This window comes from Lissotriton vulgaris, chromosome 2_1 (genome assembly GCF_964263255.1).
Source record: "Lissotriton vulgaris chromosome 2_1, aLisVul1.2, whole genome shotgun sequence".
Taxonomy (NCBI): domain Eukaryota; kingdom Metazoa; phylum Chordata; class Amphibia; order Caudata; family Salamandridae; genus Lissotriton; species Lissotriton vulgaris.
The window spans coordinates 613,446,178-613,470,673 of record NC_141687.1 but is presented as its reverse complement, the minus strand read 5'-3'; the positions used below and the strand labels follow the sequence as shown (position 1 = coordinate 613,470,673).

The window sequence follows — 24,496 nt, the reverse complement described above, 5'->3', positions numbered from 1 at the left end:
GTCCCGACCCTTCGGAACAGTTGCTCTGCTGTTTTGTGTAACCTCAACGGAGGAACTTCGTGCTCCTTTAAGCACGGAGTTATAGGGACCAAGATCTACTTTATTTTTTGTCTTGTCGCCTTTAGATTCATGAACCTGTACAAGAAGGGGTTCTGGATATCCCCCAAGCTTGCATTTGGGGCTTCTCTTTAAGAATTTTCGCTGCTATTTCCTGGTTGACCCAGATAGATTTGGTTATTTCCAGGTCCGAGAGGTTTTTGAAGGTTTCAAATAGAACGGATACTAAGTCTTGTGATCGAATCCCTGTCAGATTACTAATGGCGGTTAGTATTCGAAGAATGTTCCCTCTGTTGAGGGTGTGGCCGCGACCTTTAGATTTATATTCAGGGATGAAGAGTATTGACTGGGTAGGGACCCGTCGTGGGCTATTTGTGGAGGTGACGAGGTGCGAGAGTGCTTTTGTCTCCTCTGGGGAACAGAATGACTGTATTACAGGGTCGTCTCTATTTCCTGAATCAACGCTTAGCCCTTTCTTCCACCACTCTATATTGTTCGTGGTTGGGCCAGCTGAGGCTCCCCTTGTTGTTGTTTCCATTATTAATTTAGGCTTTACTGGACCTCCTAAATTGTCGGCAGTTGTTGAGGCTGCATCTGTGGCAGTGGTAAATTCACTTTTAGTTGGTGGTGACAAATTTTTTGCTGCCAGATCTGCAGTGTTATAGATCGCGGATTGTTTCAGATTGTTTCAGTTCCATTAAATGTGTAGTTCCCGCATTAATTTGAGCTATTGAATCAGATGATGAGATGGTGGTAGCATTGGGCTGACGAGTTGGTGGGTCGCTTCGTGCTCTTTGATCTAGTTTTGGTTCACTCTGAACTTCATTTGCGGCTTGGAAGAATGTGTTGATTGGAGGAATGTTATTCCTCCCTTTGCTCCTCTGTTTTCGCAGTTGTTTAGAGTTTTTGGTTTTGATTGGCGAGACGTCTCCTTCAATTGGTTGGCTTGAAAGTTTTTTGTAGATATTGCATCCCTGTACCGCTCGAGATAGTTCTGGAAAGTGCGTTTTGCTGATGCGGATGGGACTTGAGTGGATGCTCGCTCTACCCCTGCAGTAGTTTCCTAGGTCGTCTTGAGGAGCCTGATTGATTGTAACTACCTCTCTCGCATGAGGGTCGGTTCTGGCCTCAGCTGAAGAAGCCTGGAGTGATCTATTCATATCTGATGGAGGTAGCTTATCATCTTCCTCGGAGAATAGGTCCCTAGTATTTTTAAGATTTCGTGTTTGTTTAAAATGTGGTTTACCTGGAATAGTTGGCTCTGTTGTATTGATGTTTTTTTTTTAAATCCATTAGAAGGTCGCCTATCACCGTGGGTAGTGCAAGTTTATCAATGATTAGATAACAAAGATTAGATAACACGAACAGCTTGGTGGAATTATCAATGTTTCGGCTTGAGCTTTTGAGATGAAATTGTTCAAGTCAGATAACTTCCTGTCAATGCTTGTAACATGAAGGGCTAGACAGTTGAGTAGAGTTAGCTGAATATCCATCTTATCAGAGTGGTACTCCATAGCTTTTGTTGCGAGTTGCATTGTGTTGAGCAGGGGTGCCCAGATTGCATTCTCGGCTGTTGGGGTTTCCTCTTTCGACTTCTCTATAGATTGGGTTGGTTCTTGACCCCCCTATTTCGCCTTTGATCGCAGAAGTGTATGTGGTGACGAGATTTTCCCATTCGTCGCTAGAAAGAACGGGTGCATTTTCTAATGTGAGAGCTAGGTCCTCTGCTTCGATTCCCCAGGCCTCCCCTGGCCTACCGACGGCTGCTGGAGCCGCCGGGACCGGGAGCAGGCTACTGATCGGTGGTGTTGACAATTCCAGCTTGAGAATAGTGTTCTTATCGGCGGAACCGTTAGAGCTGATGGACCCTGGAGATGAATCCAGGGTCCCTTTGTCCTTGAAGACTAATGGGACTTACGTTTATGTTTCCTTGGGGATCATGACAGGCTCCCAGGTTTGATTGTGGATGGGAGACCTCAGCTGAATTAGTTGGACAAAGAACTGGAACGATAGTTCTTATAGAAATGGTCTCGTGGTTAACTTGGTCAGTTTGTAATCCAGTGGGTGATATGGAAGCTGTAGATGGGAAAAAACCTGGACATAGGTGGGACCGTATTTTGATTTCCGGCTCTAATGGAATTGATGTAGATGTTTTGTGGACGATCCTATCGGAAAGGGGAGAGATGGTAATTTCTTTGATCTGTTTCCCACAGTTGCTTGTAGAGCTTTTTCCGTTTTTCCAGTCGTCACATTCTGTCCCTTGATCTCTAACTTTATTATCATTGATTTTATTTCCAAGATAAGTTTTGAATCCAGGATTTATACCACCCCTTGTTTCCGTAGAGGTTGTAATTGCTGAAGTTAGGGTGTTCATTTGTGGGGCTGTCACTGTGTCTATTGCCGGATGCAGAGGGGAGGGGAGGCCCAACCGATTACTGATGCTGAGATTTAGCACTGCTCCGGCATCTTTAACAAAGGAAAATTTAGAATATATTTTAGGTTGAGAGTAGTTCTTTTCTTGACGTTTTTGATTTGATGATGATGTACTTAGTACCTCCCCGATGTCCACCAATATGTCAGAATCCTTGTGGGTTTGAGTCATTTCGGTGCCCAGTGTTGTTATTGTGGTGGCTTGAGTTTTAGTTAGTTCTTTTAAGATTGCGCTTTTCCTTTTCCTGCTGGTAATCATCTTTGTGACAGAACGCCTTTCTTTGCCAGATCTCATGGTTATTGATTATCTTAGGTTTATGATTTATTATTTTTAGTGTGAGATAAGTCTGTGCTGCCGCCTGGATAAATTTGATTCTTTTTTCAGTCGGATTGTAAATTTTGTTTTGTGAAGTAATTAGTGATGCCGAATAGTATATTTGAACTGTCCAGCTATTGTAGCTATTATGGTTATGGTTTGGTTATTGTTGTTTTGTTTGATTGATTGAGATTGATTACAAGGTTTTTTTTTTCTTCTTCCACTTTAAAATGCTTTTGTTGTTTGTTGCTAAGCGGATCTGTTAGAACTGTTAAAGAGCTATTGGGGAGCTCTTATGATGTAGGCCTTCGCAGAACGTTGCAAGAAAATACGGTAATTGCTGCATTAAAAGGTTTTTTTTTTTTTACACCGTTTATGGGGCGATGGGCCTCTGGTTGAAACGCGGAAGGTGGGCGATGGCAAGCTTCTTAGCTTCTTTTGGTTTCTTTCGGCCTTTGCCTCTTTTTGCCCTCTTTTGCCCTTTTTCCTCTAACTCGTTAGGTGATCGTGAGTTTGAGGAAATTGCGTGAGGGGGGGTGAACTCTGCGGTTTGCACTCTATATTCAGCGAGTTTTCGACTTTGAACTCTGTTTTTCCTAGTTGGTTTCCTAATTGGTTTTTAATTTTGATTATTATTTTGTTGCATGGTGAGACCAATGAGGCCAAGAAAGCCCGTGACCGGAATCCTGCTCCAAGGGCTTCTCCACCACTTCAAACTAAGGAAATTGCAGCCCGGACGTGCAGGCCAAAACCAGGATACTGGGCAGAGAATATGGGCAGTGTTGTTGGTTGTTGTTGGTTGGGGGTGGGGGAGAGAGTATCCACTGCTCCCAGTGCTTCCTTCACCCTTCACCCCCAGAAGACTCGGACACTGACTGGACCTGACTCTGACCAGACCTCTTCTTGAGCGGAAGGCGAAGGTGCGCAGAACAAAGCACGGTGCTCGGACCCCCCCTGAGCACTCTCACCTGTGGGGGTTTGGGGTCTGATTCGGGCGGCCTGCTGACTGGAGAAGCCTGCTGGGACCTCCGCGGCCCAGCCGATGACTGCAGCGGGTGATACAGACCTCTGGCACTAGCGGGGGCGGAGCTCCCACGGCTCCGCGACTCCCCGGGCACTCCCGGCTCTCCCGACTCGCCCAACTTGCAGGATGCAGTGGCAGCTGCAGCTCAGGACACCCAGACGCCAAACGCCAGACACACAGAGTGGAAGGACTACTGTTGGACAGCTCTGACCACTCTGCTCCGGGCCGTCGCCAGAGCTCACTGCTAGAACGCCGGCACTGGTGCTGGCGTCGGAAAACCACCGCTCCAAATTGCGGTACGGTTGCTGCGCTGTTACGGCTGTGATACCGGGTGGCTAGGAGCCGGGAAATCGCCTCCGGTAACTGCGCTGCACGCCCGCTCGGACTCAGGTTTAACCGCTTCTCAGAAGGCAACAAGCAAAACCCGGACCAAGTGTGTCTTCTATCTTCATGATGATTTTTGCACGTTTGGATACTTTGCTAGATTGCTTGAGATCTAATAGTATAGTACATTCTAGTAGAAAAAACTATTGTTTTCCTGCAATTAAATTTGGCAAACATGTGCAAGGCGATTGCGGTAAGCAAAAACACTCACATTAAAAATGTACATATTTTAACTCATAAGTCAAAATATTAATGTATTTAAACTTCATGTCAAATTGTGTCCCTCCATATACAGATTTATCATGGTCTTTAGAACTATACAAATAAAACCTGCAATACATGCGAGTGACAAATGTTTATTAAGTAGTTTAAATATAGCATAAAATAATGCAAGTTACCAAAATGACAAATAAAATGCAATCACTGAAAGGATTAGTAAAACCTATAATTTGGACTTTATTTAGACATATTTCAAATAGGTTTTCAATTAAGAAGATTTAAAGTATTATTTCTTATAACAGGACAGGGCTTTTTATGATATATGTTTTCTTGACCAGGCTAACAGTATTTTCAGTTTGCATTTGTTTGGAATGAATACTACATTGATAGTTTGAATAAATATTCTAAACTTCCTTCGGGTCTCTTGTTTATTTTATTGTGGACCAGTATGAGTGAGAGAGCGAAAGGGTGTATCCTGTTACTTCGATCCTTAAGAGGATCGGGACTTTTGTGTTCCGGGGTGTCAATTCCCTTGTTTCTCAAGTAAGGTTAGGAAGGCAAGTGAGGCACTATAGCAGGATGAACTTGATCTTGTAGATACTACGGTGGTATGATGACTCAGTCCCTACAAGCCGATGTTCTATGGTACCAAACATAGTTCTATTCCTGAGCAGAATCCCTCCAACAGTAAAATGCCATCACTGAGAGGTTTAGTAAAATCTATAATTTGTAATTTATTTTGACATATTCCAAACAGGTTTTTAAACATGAACAGTAAGAGATTCTTTAAATTGATCTATAGCACGAGTCCCTATATGCGCCACATGTGCAAAATAGTTTTAATAAAATACATCAAAATAATACAACATATAACGACTTATAACCAGAGCCAGTGGAATTGTTCAGCAGGGGAGAACCACATTATGTGGCATGGTTGACTACATTATGTGGCAAGGAAATGGAAATTATGGGGCATAATGCATCGCATTTCGAAGCAGTATTTCATCACTAGTTCGTCATTCTCACACGTGAACACTGTATGGACCAAGGTTTCATCTCATTAATATTAGTTTGACACAAATCCAAATAAGCAACTGGAAGGTGACCTGCCCTGCGAGACAAAATACTGGTCACTGTGCAGCAACACTTTTGGTAGAGTTTTTATTAACTTTCAGTCCATTTGAGCTAGAAAATTTATTTTGTTAAAATCTACAATTTGTGCAGAAGCAGATCGCTTATGTAGCAAGTGCTGCCAATCCATAAGGATACAAAAAATGCAGAGGCCGCAAAATCACATACCAGTAGCCCTGTTTATAAACAACAACTGAAGATAATCATTTAAATACTGACTGGATTTGTTAAAATGAATTGTAACTAATTTCAATACTGTAAAAAGAAAAGTGTGATACACAGTGTTATGAATTGATTTTGCATTACTTTTTCATTTCTTGATAAAGCAGAAAACTCGCAAAACTTGTGTTGGCTAGTCAGATTTCCACAACAACTGGAAAATTGAATGTATATTAGAAAAGAAAATGAAAATAAACAGTGAATAAACACAAACAAGCAATTCAAAGTACACTGGCCTTCTTCCCAGTCTGATTATATTGTAACATTGACTCTGCACATGACAGTTTAGTGCAGGCAAGCTTCAAGAAAGCACACATAGCTGGGCATTTTTTTCTATAAATACAAACGAAGTCAACTGATGTGACAGGCTCAAACAGCTTGTTCCAAGTGACACTTTACAACACAGTATTAGCACCAGTAATAAAAATGTTACATGCACAGCCCACAAACCACAACACTCCAAGCATTTATTTTGATTAGAAACATGCTTACATGAAATCTGAAGTGGGACACGTCCGAAGGCACAGCCACATTATAATGACCAACAGCTTTGTATACATTCTTATTGTGTTTCACCAGTACCCCTTGTGGCCACATGCATTCCTCTGTCCAGCTGCAGGGAAAAGGAAAGAGAAGCGTACTTGTATTGGGTGTTCAGGTAGGACACTGACAGACAATATTTTATATAAAGTGAAAAACGTAAGTATTCAGGCACACAATTCTCAAAATAAAAAATACTAAAGAACAGGTGTCTTGGTCTTAAAAGCAGGAAAGGGATCAGGAATAGAGGGCTATAGTAAGTTCTCCTGGACACATACTCCATTGTATATTTTCCTTTTCAAGAGAAAACAGGACTTAAGAAACCCAGGAGCTTTAAAAAAAAATGTTTTATTGAGTTTTAAAACAAACAGACAAGAGACTCAATATATCGGAGTAGTAATAGCAATGACACATGTTAATCAAGCTAGTCACAGCAAAGTACCAGTAGGACAGTAGATGCCTCATTTCCAGCGACATCATATCAACAATCCGCACCCCCTCACTTATACACAGAGCATCCCTCCAACAACAGTCACGGTGTGACATAAGCATGTAGAAGGTGGCTAAAATGTACCTATTTCAGTATATCAGCGGAGGGCTGTCACAAAATGTCTTTTTATGTGAAGTAGATCAGGTCGGTTCCTGCGTGGCGTCAGTAGGTGCCACTGCGCCCTCAGTCTTGGTAGCAAGGTTTTTAGGTCAGCTCCGTGGCAGTAGGAGTACCCTAAAATGCTCCATTTGTGTGCTGCAGTATATCGTATCCCATGACCACTGGGCTATCCTGGGAACCGGTCCACGTGACCAACATATCGCTACCCTGTGTCTGGCTAATAAAAATCCCATGTCCACCAGCCAGCGTACCCCCTTAGGTATCTGTTTAGAGTATCCCAGCAGTGTAAGGGCAGGTTCAGGTGTGAGTGTCCGTTCAGTTACCCGTCCTAGTTCCCTAAAAACCGAATCCCAAAAGTTGGATATCCACGGGCAAGACCAGGCCAAATGTAGGAAATCAGCTGGCAGCGCAGTGCATCGCTAACAGGCTGGATCTTCTCGGAAGCCGTATCTATGCAATCTCTCTGAGGTGTAATATACACTATTGAGATATTTAAAGTGGATCAGTCTATGTTCACCGTTTAATGAGATGCGTTGAGTGCTAGAGCAGAAGTAAGTCCACACGTGTCATCTACATCCCTATTCAAGTCTCGTTGCCAAGCTAGTCGAGCTTTAGTGTTGAGGTTTTCCCTATAGGACATGGATAATTTGTAGATTGTGAATACTATTCTGGAACGCGACTTCGTCTTTATGACAAAGGTCAAGGCTGGCAGCTCCAAGGGTTCTAGCAAGTCATCTCCCAGAATATTTAATAATGTGTGTCGTGTTCTGTGAAATTGGAACTGTGTAAGAATAATGGGCGTAGCTCCTCCCGTCTGCAGATCAACCCAATCCCTAGCAAGGCCAACATTGAATAAATCTCCGACGGACTGTACTACCAGCGAATTAAGTGCATGTGTGCCCCATTTATCCCTGCATGGTGGTAGCCAGAGACACCAATCCAGTAATGCGGATGGTGAATACAGGATAACGCCTGCCTGTTGCTGCAATTGGTAATGCCACGCGTGTGTTGTCGCGTTAGTTGAGTCCAGAACCCCCGTCCTTCGGGCAGCTGCTTGGAACATTAACGCCGGCAGAGTCAGTGGAGCCGCCACTACTGTTTCTATGCGGAGATGTGGAATGTCTGGGGAGCCATACCCCAAGAGCTTTTTTAATCCATCACTTATAAAGGAAGCTACAGCACTAAACCTACACTGGTGTACTGAAGATACAATATGAGAACTGTTAGACCTGGCATCTTTGGCATGGTTTCCCCCTATCTTTTTGCCTCTAACTCCTGTATTTTTGATGCTGTGCTGGATTTCGTTTTTGCTGGTTTAGATGCTTTGGACACTCTGCCACTGCTGATTAGTGCCAGAGTGTAAGTGCTCCCTATGTAAATTGCTATTCTGATTGGATATACATGTTTGGCATATTTGTGTCACCATGAAGTCCCTAGTGAAGTGCACAGGGTGTGCCAGGGCTGGTGATGACAAATGCTACTAGTGGGCCTGCAGCACTGATTGTGCCACCCACAGGAGTAGCTCTAAAATGGTGTCTCAGGCCTGCCACTGCAGTGCCTATGGGCAGTTTAGAAACTGCCATGTCCTCCTGGTCAGTGTCCCCACTGACCAGGCCTAACCCTTCCCTTTTCGTGCACATCAGTCAGCCCTATGGAAGGCCCAAGGTAGCCCCCTGGGCAGGGTGCAGTGTATGTGAAAGGTAGAGCATGTACTAGTGCAGGTGACATGCTCTGGTAGTGAATTACAGCCATTTTCGTTTTTCACTATTGTAAGGCTATCTTGCTCCATTGGTTAACATGGAGGATGCTGGCTACCGTGGCTTCCAGCATTTCTTCCCATAGGAACAAGATAGGACATAAGTTTCCAGTATCCCTGAACTCAGAATTTAATAACACATCTTTTAGGAAAGGTTGTTTTTAAATCCTGTGTTTGAGAACAGCACTTTTAGAAGGTTGCTGTTCTCTTGTCTGACCCTTCTGTGTGCCTTGGCCTGTTTGTGTATTGACTGTCTGGTTTGTGAGTGACAGGGGCTGGGGATTCCCCAGGAGGCTGGCTGAGTCAGCCCTAGGCTGAATGACTGAATTTGCAACCTGAGTGGTGGGTGGAGTTAGCTCCTGGGCCTGAATAGGGCTGTGCCTGCCTGCCACAATGCTGGCTCCACCTCCTGCTGGGTGGCTGACTACCCTGCCCCTCACTATGAAAGGAAAGAAGCAGCCAGCAAGACAAAGTACTCAGGATCCACCCAGAACTGGTTCAGACCGGGCTCAGGGCCCACATGCACTAAGAGAACAAAGACTTTAGGGGTATTGCTCTGCTGGACTGAACTGCTGTTGCTTTGCTGCCAAGGAGAGGGGAAGGTTGCTGTGTGCTGTTTCCCCTATCTTGAAGGAATCTCTAAGGGCCTGAGAAGAGCGGGCTCCCTGTTCAGAAGTCCCAGGAACAAAAGGACTTCACCCCAACTTCCCTGAACTCTGCTGAGAGAGTTCTGTCCTTCCTAGAGTGCTTGATCCAGTTGTGGGGCCTCTGGAAGTTGTACCTGTGCTGGGAAGCTTGAAACTAAACTTGAGAGACTTTTGCATCTGAAAAGTGTCACAACGCTCGCTTGCGGAGCGCATCCCCGACAGTGCGAGAAGTTTCCCGCCGCTACAAAGGTCGAAATCGTCGCAGCGCCTGACGCCATTGCCAGAGCCGTCGCATCCTTCGTTTACGGGACGCACCCGATCAGTGCGGGAAGCCAAACATCGCTGCGAGTGTCGTCGCAGAGCCTGTTGTCGCTGGGTGAGATCGCCGCACCGCTTGCTTGCGGACCGCTTCATGTCGCTGCGAGCATCGTCGCAGAACCATTGCATCGAGGAGCTGCGAGAGAGAGGATCCCCGCCGGACCGCGCTTCGTCGTCCCGGAGATCGTCGCAGCACCTACGAGATCGTCGCATCGTGCCTTTGCGAGAACAAACTTCCTACGGGACCTACGCACCGGAATCCATACAAGTGGCCTTCCTCCCATTACAGACCGGATTCGTCGCAACACGCCCGCTGCTGCAGCGGGGCTGTCGCATCGCCTCCCCAGGGTCTCAGGAGCAACGCATCGCTTGTTTTCCACCGCACCAGCTTCTGCGTTTGGAACTTTGTTGCATCTAAAAGGTACTGTGAGTAAACGTGACGCAACGGTGAACTTTTCACGCATCTGTGGATTATTTTATCGCAACTCAAAGAACTTTGATTACAACCTTAAGAACTCTTTTGAAACCATATTCTTGAACTGTGTATGTTGGATTTTTGTCTTTTTGGTCTTGTATAGTTTAGAATAAATATCTTTATTTTCCTAAACTGTTGTGGAATCAGTTTGTGGTGTTTTCACTGTGTTACTGTGAGTGTTGGTACAAATACTTTACGCATTGCCTCTGGTTAGCCTAGACTGCTTGCGCCAAGCTACCTAGAGGGTGAGCAGGGGTTATTTCAGAGGGTTATCTCCTTGCCCTGACAAGAAGTAAGGGTCCCTATTTGGACAGTGGTACCTACCTCTGCCAACTAGAGACCCCCAGTTCTAACATTGGTGGTCAGGCGGTGGGATTTGAACTTGTATTTGTACTTGACCCACAGTAATTGGTGTACATCACTAGTGAGTGCAGACCACTACGCCACCGCATACTACTGGTTTTTGATTTTTGATTCTATTTTTGAGTAACTCTTCCAAGCATCATGTCTGTGAATGGGAAGGCACCCAGTAAGGAGGCAGAAGTAGAATTGGAGTTTGCCATTGGAGATTTGTATTCATACAAAGTTGAGCAACTTAGGAAATTCTGCCTTTAGTTTGAGTGCCCCATAAAGAGCGCCTACAGAAAGAAGGAGCTGCAGAGAATCTTGAAGGCCCATTGGGAGGCACAAGAGGGAAATGATGTGAATGGAGAAAATGGTATTCAAATCACAAATCTGCCACTGGGCAGAGTAGGCTCAGGAGCTGGCAGTAACCACTCCGGGTGGGGCCTCACCCCAGAAGAGTTACAAGAGAATCAGAGAGTGAGAGAATATGACTTGGAAGTCATGAAAATGAAACTGAGGCAATTGGAGTTGGAGAAAGAAAGGGCAGCGGAAGACAAGAAAGAGGCCCGTGCCCTAGCGGAGAAGAAATTGCTTTTGGTTCATGAGTTGAGCATGAGAGAACTGGATCTGAAAGCCAAGTAGGTGGATGCCAGTTCAAATGGTGGCAGCGAGCAGCCAGTGCATGGGGGTAAAGTATATATTCCCAAAGACCTGGTACAGAATTACCATAGGAGTGAGGATATTTATGCCTGGTTCACTTCATATGAAATTGCATTGAAGATGAATGGTGTGCCAGATCAGTATTGGGGGGCGGGCCTGTGGAAACATTTTGAGGCTTCTGGGAGGAGTGCTCTAGAGCCCTTAGAGATGGCAGGTACCATGACCTACCCCAATATGAAGGAGGCCTTATGCCTCAGATATGGCCTTACTCCAGAGCAGTATAGACTGCAGTTTAGAAACTCCAAGAAGAGAGAGTCTGAGACTTGGATGGAGTGTGTGAATTTGTACTCGCGTGCACTGGAAAGTTGGATGAAGGGCAGTAAAGTAACTGATTTTAAGGGGTTGTTGCATTTAATCAGTTGGGAGCACTTGAGTAGTCTTTGTGTTCCAGAGCTGCGCCAGCATCTTTTAGACAGCAAGCTGACAGGCCCCATTGAGCTTGCTAAGGAGGCGGACCGCTGGACCAGTACCAGGGTCCACAGAGGAATTGTGGGTACCACAGCCAAAGGTGGGCAGGGTCCCCAGCAGAAGAGTGGGGGGGGACAAGGGTAACCAAAAGGAGTTCTCAGAAGGGCCCCAAAATAGTTCCCAATGAAAGGAATCCCCAACCCCCCAACCCTAAACAGTCATGGCCCTCTAAGGGCAGGCGGGACAATAGAGACAGAAGAAATAACCAGGATCCCCTTACCTGCTATCACTGCAATGAGGTGGGCCACATCGCTCCAAAATGTCCCAAGAAGAAGCCCGCACCCACTGGTGCTCCAGCCCCAGGGTTAGCAAGTGTAGCTTTGGGCGGGAATTTGATTTCTAGTGGGGAGGTGGGCTTAGCAGTTATGTCCCTTGTCTCTCTAGGAGACCGAGAGAAGGTCCCAGAAACCTTACTGCCTTCTAACACTAAGAAATATGGGCAGAAGGTGACCATCAATGGGAGGGAGGTTGAGGCTCTGAGAGACACAAGAGCCAGCGTGACATCCGTGAGGTGTCAGTGGGTGTCTGAAGAGCAAATCATCCCTGATGTACTCCGCCCTGTAGTGGCAGCTGACAGCTCAGTGCGCCTCTGCAAGCTGGCGCGTGTTCCCTTTGCATGGGGAGGAGTCTCTGGTCTTTTGGAAGTAGTTGTCAGTGATGCCTTGCCTGTAGACTGTCTGTTAGGTAACGACCTGGAGAGTTCTCCCAGGAAGGATGTAGAATACAGAACTCACTTGGAGTTGTTGGGTCTGCCTGCGTGGATCTGCGTGACCACACGTGCTATGGCAGCCAGTAAGGGTGATTCAGCAGAACTGGAGCCTGAAACAGTGGCCCAGAGACCTGCAAGGAGATAAAGAGGCAGGGGGCGCGGGAAACCCGCCCCAGCAGTTCCCACGGTCCAGGAAGGAGCAGAACCTGAGGGGGATGCCCTGGAACCTACAGGGGAACAGGTGGCCGAACTGGGAGACCTACCTGAGCTGACCCATTGGCAGCAAGAAGGTTGACCCTCCAGGGAGGAGTTCTGCCAGGCGCAGAAGGAATGCCCTCCCCTCATTGGTCTGAGGCAACAGGCTGTAGATCAGGCAGCAGGTGGAGCAGTCAGAGACCACTTTATCTACTGGGAAGATGACCTACAATATAGCGAGCCTAAGTTTGCTGAGCCCGGTGCAGCCCGTGTGCTGGTGGTACCCGAGCGCTTCAGAAACTTCCTAATGGGTCTGGCTCATGACGTGCCTCTTGCAGGACATCTGGGGCAAGACAAGACCCTGAACCGGCTTGTCACCCACTTCCACTGGCCCCAGATGAGAAAGCATGTTGGTTCCTTTTGCAGATCTTGCCAAACCTGTCAAGCTAGTGGCAAGATCGGAATGACGTTGAAGGCACCCCTTTCGAGCGGGTGGGACTAGACATAGTAGGGCCCCTGGACTCCAAGACAGCCTTAGGCAACAGGCTCATCCTGGTCTTGGTGAACCATGCCACCCGGTACCCGGAAGCAGTCCATCTCAGGACAATCACAGCACCCGTGGTGGGCCGTGCATTGATGGGGATCTTTTCCCGTGTGAGGTTGCCCAGAGAGATGGTCTCCTACCGGGGTACCAACTTCATCTCTAGGTATATGAAGTCTCTGTGGGAGGAGTGTGGGGTAACTTATAAGTTCACCACTCCTTACCACCCTCAAGGTAATGGGTTGGTTGAAAGATTCAACCGGACCCTAAAAGGTATGATCATGGGCCTAGCGGAGCCCATGAGACGGATGTGGGACGTCTTGTTACCATGCCTGTTGTTTGCCTACAGGGAGATGCCTCAGAAGTCCTTAGGGTTCAGTTCCTTTGAACTCCTGTATGGCCACCCTGTTAGAGGACCTCTCTCACAGGTGATGGAGGGTTGGGAAAAGTCCAGTGGGAAAACCCCCCAGGATGTGTTCAGCTATGTGCTGGCCATCCGCAACCAGACACAACGCTTCAGGAAGCTCGCTCAGGCGAACCTAGAAGCAAGCCAGGAAGAAATGAAAAGATGGCACGACCAGAATACCACTCTGGTCGAATTTCAACCTGGGCAGAAAGTTTGGGTGATGGCACCAGTGGAGCCTTGTGCGCTCCAAGACAAGTGGACTGGGCCATATGAGGTGGTGGAAAGGAAGAGTGAGGTAACCTACCTGGTTAACCTGAGGACTCCCAGGCAGCCCCTGAGAGTCTTGCATGTGAACCGCCTCAAACCACACTTTGAGAGGTCTGAAGTAACCATGCTCATGGCTACAGATCCAGGAATGGAAGAGGATAGTGATCCTCTCCCTGACCTCCTGGCAGTTAAGGAGCAAGATGGGTCAGTGGATGGTGTGGTCCTCTCGCCCACCCTGACCCCAGAACAGCAGAGTGACTGTCGCCAAGTGTTGGGTCAGTTCTCCTCCCTGTTCTCCCTGACCCCAGGAGTCACCAACTGGTGCGTCCATGATGTGGACACTGGAGACAGTCTGCCTGTGAAAAAATGTTTTTACAGGGTAGCTGACAAGGTCAGGGCCAGCATCAAGGAAGAGGTTTCCAAGATGTTGGCGCTAGGGGTGATTGAGCCCTCCAGCAGCCCCTGGGCTAGCCCAGTGGTCTTGGTGCCCAAGAAAGCTGCTACGCCCGGTGGTCCTCCAGAACTCAGGTTTTGCGTGGACTACCGTGGGCTCAATGCGGTCACGAAGACTGACGCACACCCCATCCCCAGAGCTGATGAGCTCGTGGATCGGTTGGGAGCTGCCCAGTACCTTAGTACATTCGATTTGACTTCTGGGTACTGGCAGATTGCCTTAACTGATGGGGCCAAAGAGAGGTCAGCATTTTCGACGCCAGAGGGGCACTTCCAGTTCCGAGTCATGCCCTTTGGGTTGAAAAATACCCCTGCCACATTCCAGAGACTGGTTAACCAGGTATTGTCCGGGCTGGAGGAATTCAGCCCTGCATACCTGGATGATATTGCTGTGCTCAGCTCTACGTGGGAGGAACACTTGCAACACCTCTGCGAAGTGTTGAAGGCTCTGCAAAGGGCAGGCCTCACTATCAAGGCCAGCAATCGCCAGACAGGGGAAGGATCTGTGGTGTATTTGGGACACCAGGTGGGGAGCGGCCAGGTGGCGCCCCTACAGGCGAAGATTGATACCATTCTGGCTTGGGAGCCCCCCAAGACCCAGACAGAGGTGAGAGCCTTTTTAGGACTCACCGGGTATTACAGACGGTTTGTCAAGGGATATGGCACCATTGTCGCCCCCTTGACAGAACTCACTTCTAAGTAGTTGACCAAAAGAGTGGACTGGACTGAAGCCTGCCAAACTTCTTTTGATGCCCTAAAAACTGCCATGTGCACAGCACCGGTGCTCAAGGCACCAGACTTTTCCAGTGAGTTCATAGTGCAGACTGACGCTTCAAAGCATGGTGTGGGAGCAGTACTCTCACAAATCACTGAGGAGGGAGGAGACCAGCCGGTAGCTTTCATTAGTAGGAGGCTACTCTCCAGGGAACAGAAGTGGAGTGCGATTGAGAGAGAGGCATTTGCTGTGGTCTGGGCTCTGAAGAAGCTGAGGCCCTACCTGTTTAGGACTCACTTCCGTGTTCAGACCGACCACAGGCCCCTCAGGTGGTTAAGGCAGATGAGGGGTGAGAACCCAAAACTGTTGAGGTGGTCCATCTCCCTACAGGGAATGGACTTTACGCTGGAACACCGCCCTGGTACAGAACACGCCAACGCTGATGGTCTGTCTAGGTTTTTCCGCCTTAGTGAAGAGAACTCCCAAGAGGGTGGGTAGTTCTCCCCACTTTCAGCTGGAGGGGACACGTGTTAGACCTGGCATCTTTGGCGTGGTTTCCCCCTATCTTTTTGCATCTACCTCCTGTATTTTTGATGCTGTGCTGGATTTCGTTTTTGCTGGTTTAGATGCTTTGGACACTCTGCCACTGCTGATCAGTGACAGAGTGTAAGTGCTCCCTATGTAAATTGCTATTCTGATTGGATATACATGTTTGGCATATTTGTGTCACCATGAAGTCCCTAGTAAAGTGCACAGGGTGTGCCAGGGCTGGTGATGACAGATGCTACTAGTGGGCCTGCAGCACTGATTGTGCCACCCACAGGAGTAGCTCTAAAATGGTGTCTCAGGCCTGCCACTGCAGTGCCTATGGGCAGTTTAGAAACTGCCATGTCCTCCTGGTCAGTGTCCCCACTGACCAGGCCTAACCCTTCCCTTTTCGTGCACATCAGTCAGCCCTATGGAAGGCCCAAGGTAGCCCCCTGGGCAGGGTGCAGTGTATGTGAAAGGTAGAGCATGTACTAGTGCAGGTGACATGCTCTGGTAGTGAATTACAGCCATTTTCGTTTTTCACTATTGTAAGGCTATCTTGCTCCATTGGTTAACATGGAGGATGCTGGCTACAGTGGCTTCCAGCATTTCTTCCCATAGGAACAAGATAGGACATAAGTTTCCAGTATCCCTGAACTCAGAATTTAATAACACATCTTTTAGGAAAGGTTGTTTTTAAATCCCGTGTTTGAGAACAGCACTTTTAGAAAGTTGCTGTTCTCTTGTCTGACCCTTCTGTGTGTCTTGGCCTGTTTGTGTATTGACTGTCTGGTTTGTGAGTGACAGGGGCTGGGGATTCCCCAGGAGGCTGGCTGAGTCAGCCCTAGGCGGAATGACTGCATTTGCAACCTGAGTGGTGGGAGGAGTTAGCACCTGGGCCTGAATAGGGCTGTGCCTTCCTGCCACAATGCTGGCTCCACCTCCTGCTGGGCGGCTGACGACCCTGCCCCTCACTCTGAAAGGAAAGAAACAGCCAGCAAGACAAAGTACTCAGGATCCACCCAGAACTGGTTCAGACCGGGCTCAGGGCCCACATCCACTAAGAGAACAAAGACTTCAGGGGTATAAGTACAGGACCCCTGACAACAGAAAATTAGATCATCCTGGAATCAAGAAGGACCCTCTGCCAAGGAGAAAGCTGACTCTGAAGAAGGAAGACTGTCCTGCTGTTGCTCTGCTGGACTGACCTGCTGTTGCTTTGCTGCCAAGGAGAGGGGAAGGACTTTGCTGTGTGCTGTGTCCCTTGTCTTGAAGGAATCTCCAAGGGCCTGAGAAGAGCTGGCTCCCTGTTCTGAAGTCCCAGGAACAAAAGGACTTCACCCCAACTTCCCTGAACTCTGCTGAGAGTTCTGTCCTTCCTAGAGTGCTTGATCCAGTTGTGGGGCCTCTGGAAGTTGTACCTGTGCTGGGAAGCTTGAAACTAAACTTGAGAGACTTTTGCATCTGAAAAGTGTCGCATCGCTCGCTTGCGGAGCGCATCCCCGACAGTGCAAGAAGTTTCCCGCCGCTACGAAGGTCGAGATCGTCGCAGCGCCTGACGCCGTTGCCAGAGCCGTCGCATCCTTCGTTTGCGGGACGCACCCGATCAGTGCGGGAAGCCGAACATCGCTGCGAGTGTCGTCGCAGAGCCTGTCGTCGCAGGGTGAGATCGCTGCACCGCTTGCTTGCGGACCGCATCACGCCGCTGGGAGCATCGTCGCAGAACCATTGCATCGAGGAGCTGCGAGAGAGAGGATCCCCACCGGACTGCGCATCGTCGCCCCGGAGATCGTCGCAGCACCTACGAGATCGCACATCGTGCCTTTGCGAGAACAAACTTCCTACGGAACCTACGCACCGGAATCCATACAAGTGGCCTTCCTCCCCATACAGACCGGATTTGTCGCAACACGCCCGCTGCTGCAGCGGGGCTGTCGCATCGCCTCCCCAGGGTCTCAGGAGCAACGCATCACTTGTTTTCCACCGCACCAGCTTCTGCGTTTGGAACTTTGTTGCATCTAAAGGTACTGTGAGTAAACGTGACGCAACTGTGAACTTTTCACGCATCTGTGGATTATTTTATCGCAACTCAAATAGCTTTGATTACAACCTTAAGAACACTTTTGAAACCATATTCTTGAACTGTGTATGTTGGATTTTTGTCGTTTTGGTCTTGTGTAGTTTAGAATAAATATCTTTATTTTCCTAAACTGTTGTGGAATCAGTTTGTGGTGTTTTCACTGTGTTACTGTGCGTGTTGGTACAAATACTTTACGCATTGCCTCTGTTTAGCCTAGACTCCTCGCGCCAAGCTACCTAGAGGGTGAGCAGGGGTTATCTCAGAGGGTTATCTCCTTGCCCTGACAAGAAGCAAGGGTCCCTATTTGGACAGTGGTACCTACCTCTGCCAACTAGAGACCCCCAGTTCTAACAAGAACTCCACTTTATTGAACCCAACTCGGAAATACTGACTGTGCGTAATGTAGGAAAAGAGATGCCACAACGTGAGCCCACCAAGAACTGCATTGTTTTCAGTCAAATCTTAAATAGAATGTAGGTTCAGCTAAGAGAACTGAGGAATATATGATATAAAATGACTACTGTGTGTCTTGGCAGGCATATAACCTCGTTTGGAATCTGGCTTAGGCCATGTGTTTATTTGGCTAACACGATTCTGAAACATAGTTTCAGCAATACACACATTGTGATGTGCACAGATTTTAATTTTCAAACTATCTTCAGCGAATACCTGAATCCCCTAGCACACCATGTCTGGCTTAAAAACAGTGTCAGAGACAGCAAGGGGTGTGATTCCCCTGCAACTACTTTTTGGACCAACCGAGATGTTCCAGGATTGAATGTTGGAGGTACTCTGCATTTTGACTGCTCCACCCCATTTTTCCGACATAGCTCAGCACTGGATATAAATCAGTTTAGACTCTGATTCCACACTGTAATACTGTATGTACATACTTATCTTATGCGGTATCTGTACAACACATATTGAGTTGAAAGGCAATGTAGAGCTGTACAGTCAACCAGTGTTTGGAGAAAGAGATCTGTTCTGAGGGCAGAAGCATCAGCATAGCAAGATATAGTGATTGTATATTGTGCTAGTAAATCAGGAAGTGGTTTAACAATGAAAAACCTCTTCCTTAAACTGGGGCATTCGTGGTATGTTGACATCATTCAAGCTCCTGAATGCATAGAGGGAGCAGGCTGTTGTCCAGCCATAAAGAAGCAGGCAAATGACAGTGACAGCAAAGCCAACCAATGGTAAGCAATGGGTTCGCTCCAAGCCCTTGTATGTTCTTGACATACAGAATACATACTGGTTGATTTTGATTCGGTTATCAACGTGTAAATTCCCCAAGGGGCCTCAAGAAAAGATTGAATATAACACAATGCAACCCTTGGGAACTTAGCTGGTGACAAGCGCTTCTGGGACCTGGATGTACAGACGTGAAGGAAAGTTACGAGGAGAACCAGTGAAGGACTTTGCCCATGAATCCCATTCAAGACTTCAGGGTGTGTGAGGAGGGTGGAATCGATGACAATGTTGAAGGTGAATGAGGGGTCCATCAAAATCAGAAGGCAGGCCATTTCTTTGTTCAGGAAGGTGTGGTCTAAGATTTGCATGGTAGAAGTCCTTTGCTGCAGCATGACATTGCGCCAGATTGACAGTCACCTAGGAGATGGGTGGTGTTGATGTGATCGTGGAGTGAAGACTGATTTTTCAATGATCCTGCCAATGAAGGGAAGGTGAGCAACAGTAGGTGCATGCGAAGTCAGTATGCGTGACTCAATAAGGGCAGGCTTGCAAGGCGAGCCAGTGAGGTTACTCCTGATTGAAACAATGTGGTCATATGTCTTCCTGGGCTTAAAGAGGTGCGCTGCGGAGCATAGAATGCCTATAAGAGGGGCCAGTGTGGCTTAGCCAAATCCAGATGTATGAATCAGAGGGCTTAAAGGGCAGTTCTGAAGTAGATTTTTTGTTTTAACCAGATTTTTTGGTTTTTTTTTAATAATTGCTTCTTATACATCAATAACGCAGTGCATGACATGTTAAACTGTACTCATACATTTCTGGTTGTCCTTTAGCCACAACCCCCTCTCCTCTTGAGTTGCAACTACTTCTTAAGACTAGTCTGAATGGTGTTTGTTTATGCAGTGGGGTCTCTCACTGGTTATCCTCACCACTGTATGATCATCTATACTGGGGGGTAGGTCCAACGGCACAGCTGGCCTTAACAATGTAAAATCTTCAAAGTTTCAGCGCTCTGTCCATCATCTCTTTGTGTTTGCTTTATTTGCCCTAAGTTGCAGGGTATGAACAGACGTGGGTCCCTTGCTCACTTTGCCACTGGATTCAAGCTAGCCTGGATGATGAGGGTTGTTACCCCGAAACCGGTACAAGGATGCTCGTTTCCGGTCCAGGGAAGACCTAACCTGGCAGTTTGGGCTGGACTGTTCCTATGAGGCACAGGGTCAAGAATGATTTGCATATGGCTGGGTCTGAACTGGGGTGGCGAAGTGAGCTAAAGAACGATAATGGATTCAACCCAGATCTGTGACTGGGGGGTGAGTGTCTGAAAAGTTTCAACGCTCTGTCCATCATCTCTTTGTGTTTGCAATAGATAAAGAGGTGACAGGGTGAGAGAGAAGTTAATATTTTAGCTTGCCAATGGAGAATACTTTGAAAGATCTGATGTTGTTGTTCTCTTTTGAGTTGACTTTAGTGTGTTGGACGCCGAGCAGGGTAATGGGGATGGTGAGGTGGTTGGTCCAGCTCAGAAATATGGGAGGTTTGAAATGGATGGTTGATATGTAGAAAACACGAAGTCCAGATGCAGCTTTTGGAGTGTACTCACTGGGTAGCATGCCAGGTCAAGCATACTTATATTATTTACTTACTTACATACATACTTGGTGCTAGTTGGATTACTAGCAGAAATATTAGCAAATAAACATGTGAAAGACTAATGTACTTTCGTAAAAGTGACTAAACTATTGTCAAACACATAACTGAGCTTTAGTATCATACCACAGGACTCCAGCTATACCTCACTGATGAAGCCTTAGTAAGCCTCAACTAGACTGGTGTTGCTAGTGTTCATGTCTAGATTGGACCTGGCAGTTTAGGCTGGACTGCCCTATTGGTGCCCTATTGACTGCCCTATTGGTGGAGAAAAGTAAAATGAGATACATTTAGAAGATTGAAATTCAGATACTGAACTTAGAAGCTCAGATCAAAGTAGATGCCAATGAGTTGTACCAATGAGTTTGTTATCACCAAGTTGCACCTCTGTCAATAGTCGATGCGTGAGTTGCAGTAGGCTTTTCTCCCATCTAAGTGCAGATATTACGATGAGGGGAACAAGGCAGGGAAACAAATGTATTGGCTAAGTAAACTTACTGACCAGCATTGGACCATTATAAGAATTAAGACAGAGGATGGTCAGGCGACCAGACTCCACCAAAATAGCTAGAATAGTGGTAATATCTTTATTGCTTGATTATTAAAACCATTGCAATGTAATACATCCTATAATAAGTTACATTATAAAACACATAAAACGTGCATGATGGTCCAAACCATAATTGATGTAAAATATGCTCCATTCTACAGACAACTCTATGATCCTGTACCTGGTGCTGGAGAAAGTACTTGAAGGGGTTATTGCTTCTCTGTCCATAACTAGTTTCGTTGTGCATGGAACATGGTCCCTTAATTTTGAAAAATTCAAAGACGCAGGAGCCAAATGGCTCTTTGTTAAATTTGATAAAATAAATGCATTAATGCTTGCTCACATCTCATGGCCCTGTGAGATATCTTTCCTTCAGACATTAGCGAGGTGGTCACAGTGATTATACCATTAGAGGACAGTGGTACAGCTCGAAGCAAGTCCTGAACAGCAATCTCATTGTTAAATATACAAATAAAAATACTTGCAAAAATGTAGGCAAATAAAATAATGAAAAAAATCTGAAACACTGATACACAGATCAGAGCAGTTTCATGCCACAGTGGGCCATACAACATAATATCCAGTGGCTGAACACTGCCCTGTCAAGATCTATTTTGGCCTATACTGCTATACTTCAAATTAGTTTGATACATTGAATTGGGATTACTTATTCGCCTAGTTTAAGGCCAGGATAAAGAGAACTAACAACCAATTTGAGTTCATTCCAAATTTAACGGGTCACTATACATGGCTGCTCCTCTGTCTCCCCTGCTTTTTGTTGCCCTTGCAGTAGAGTCTCAGGCTAAAATTATGAAATCACATCCCAGTGTGACTGGCTTCAAGTGGGTGTCAGAGGTGGAGGACAAGGTCTCATTTTATGCTGATAATTTACTTCTAGACATGAGAAACCCTGAAACCTTTGGCACACAATTAATCAAGATTCCAAATAACTGGAGGTTTTATTGGGCTATGGGTTAATTGAGCTGTGTATATCCTGTGCCAGGTGCAAGAAACGCCTGGAGTTGGTCTTTGCAAGTATCCATCTCAATAATTACATCCGGAATCAAATATTTGGGCATGTTAATTTCTAAAAATTGGAACAGAAGATGGGAAAGAAATCTCAATCATTTGAAGGAAAAACTTCATAGGGAGAATTCCCATTGGGCTTTTTTCCAATCTCTATTATAGGCATGGTGGAGCTGTTCAAAATTGTTGCCCTCCTGATAATAATTTACTTTCTTCAGAATATTCCTCAAGAAATTCCGGTCAGATATAAAAAAAAAAAAAAAAAAAGAAATCTCACTTCTATAGTTTGATCTTTCCTATGATACAATGGTATTCCTAGGGTCAGTATGGTTATGAATGCAGCAAGTCTGGGCGTGGCCAACAGCATGGCCTGGTAGGACGTGCGTCCTGAGAGGTCCTGGCGAGCTGCATCGGAATCCGTTATAAAACCAACCTATACTACACACAAATCCTTAAAAAGGAGCCACAGACCTGCTGATGGAGGGAGAGAGGGTCTTCCAGCTGCACAACGTCCTTCTCTGCCGGGGAACCAGCGGTTTTTGCTCCGTACGCCGGGACCCGGCTCCCACGACAAGATGAAGGCCATGGCCTCCGGGTCCCCACGGAGGTCCTGAACGCTGTGGAGGGTGTGCATTGCGACCAGACACCTTCGGGGCATGATCGGAAGAGACCTGATGAGGCGAGCGGCTGCTGGTGGGACCCCGGGCTGGAGACGGAGATTCACAGAGCCGGTTCACTGCTTCGACCTGCACCAACATGGCGACGGCACTGGCTCCGAGACTGTGAGGAAAGCCGGGAGAGCGACAGGATGAGAACCGGAGGAAGGAGGGAAGCTGCGGTGAGGCAGGTCCGGCCTAGAAGTGGCCAATCCGGGGGAGGAGGGGGAAGCGGGGGGGGGATGGGGGGGGACGGGGGGCGGCTGGCACTGATTGAGCTGTGAGCCCCCTCGTGTGGACCAAGACCTTTACCAAGATGGCGGCCAGATTTTAAAAATATCGCCCTGGACGAGCCCTAGGCCTTTGCTGGTCTCGGTGGAGGGCCTTGGGGGAGCTGACAGGATCTCTGGCCTGTGTCTCCCCTGCTGAGGAGAACTTTAAACATATCCGGCAGTCGGGCCCCTGGGCAGGAGAAGAAGCCCCAGTGGGAGGCCGGCGATACTGGCACAGGCAGAGAAAAGCCCCCGTCCCCCGAGCACACGTGGACAACATACGGAGAGCAATCCGGAGGGGTGGTGCGTGGGGGCTGGGCCCCGGGGGCGGAACAAGACCGGTGGAGAAAGACATCCTGTGTTGGTAAAGAGGAACGCTGAACCCCATTGGAGGAGAGGACTGTGTGAGTGGTTGTGAGCAACTGAGTGATCCGGGGGAAAGGACACAGGTACCCCCCAAAAAAACATCCTGGCAGTGGGCCTTCGTCTCCCCCCCCCCCTCACTGGTTGACTTGGGGACTGGAAGTGCGACGAGGCTTTGCGACTGGGCAGTGAGAGGGACACGGAGTGGGAGAGAATGGGGAAGAGGGACCTCCCACCCAAGACTCCTAAGGGGCCTATGGATAATTTTGCGGCCCCGAAGCAGGTGGTGGATGCACCCCCGCGGCCTCTGGTGGACACACGGACACGGACCTGCTTCTAAGTGCTATCCAGGCGTCCAGAAGCGATATAAAGGAGTCCCGAGCGGTGCTGGAAGTGAAAATTGGGGAAGTAAGGTCGGAGGTGACGCTGCTGCGGCAAGACTTCAGAAACCTATCGGACCGGGTGACCACGGCCGAAACTCTGATAGGAGAGACCGAGGACTCGGTCTCCACCTTGAGGAAGGACATGGCTGAACTGCAGGCCTCACACCGCCAGCTGCTCTGGAAGGTCGACAATGCGGAAAATAGAGCAAGACGCAACAACCTATGCTTTGTGGGATTTAGAGAAGGAATAGAAGGGACAAATATGGCAGCGTTTCTCCACGCTTGGTTGACGAAGACATTCACGGGGGCGCAATTTTCACCTTGCTTCATAATAGAGAGAGCCCACAGAGCACTCCTGGCTAAGCCACCTGAAGGGGCGAGACCAAGGCCAGTCATTGCACACTTTCTGAACTATGTGGATAGGGATTTGATCCTGCGGGAGGCAAGAAAACTGGGAGAGATACGATTCGAGAACTCAAACATTATGATATTCCGGGACTATAGCCAGGAGATGCAGAAACAACGTCGATCCTTTGATACATTGAAGGCGAAACTCAGAGACCTGCACATTTCATACATGCTCTTGTTCCCAGCAAAACTTAAGGTGCACTACGAAGAAAGGGCGATCTCCTTCAATACACCGGAGGAGGCCTGGCAGTGGCTGAAGGAACGACCGATACTCAATAGCAGAGAGTTAGCCAGCCGTGAGGAGATGGACAGAACGGTGAGACTCAGAGCCAAATGGGAGTCGCCAAAACCGCTACGAAGGAAATCCCACAGAGTAAAGAGGCATACTCCGGCTACGCCCTACGGGGGGCACGGTCCGGAGGGGGAGCGGAAGGGTCGGTCGGCCTC

The 24,496-nt window shown here is 47.6% G+C and overlaps 1 protein-coding gene across 3 annotated transcripts in view; it reads right to left on the bottom strand.

The window, feature by feature from the left end:
- The window catches only part of TMEM39B (transmembrane protein 39B), a 230,285-nt gene that overhangs the window by 44,566 nt on the left and 161,223 nt on the right, over positions 1-24,496 (bottom strand). For all 3 annotated transcript variants that reach the window (XM_086955660.1, XM_086955659.1, XM_086955661.1), the window contains one exon: positions 6,273-6,393. In XM_086955660.1, coding sequence (XP_086811786.1) covers positions 6,273-6,393 — 121 coding nt within the window. The remainder of the gene's footprint in view (positions 1-6,272; positions 6,394-24,496) is intronic.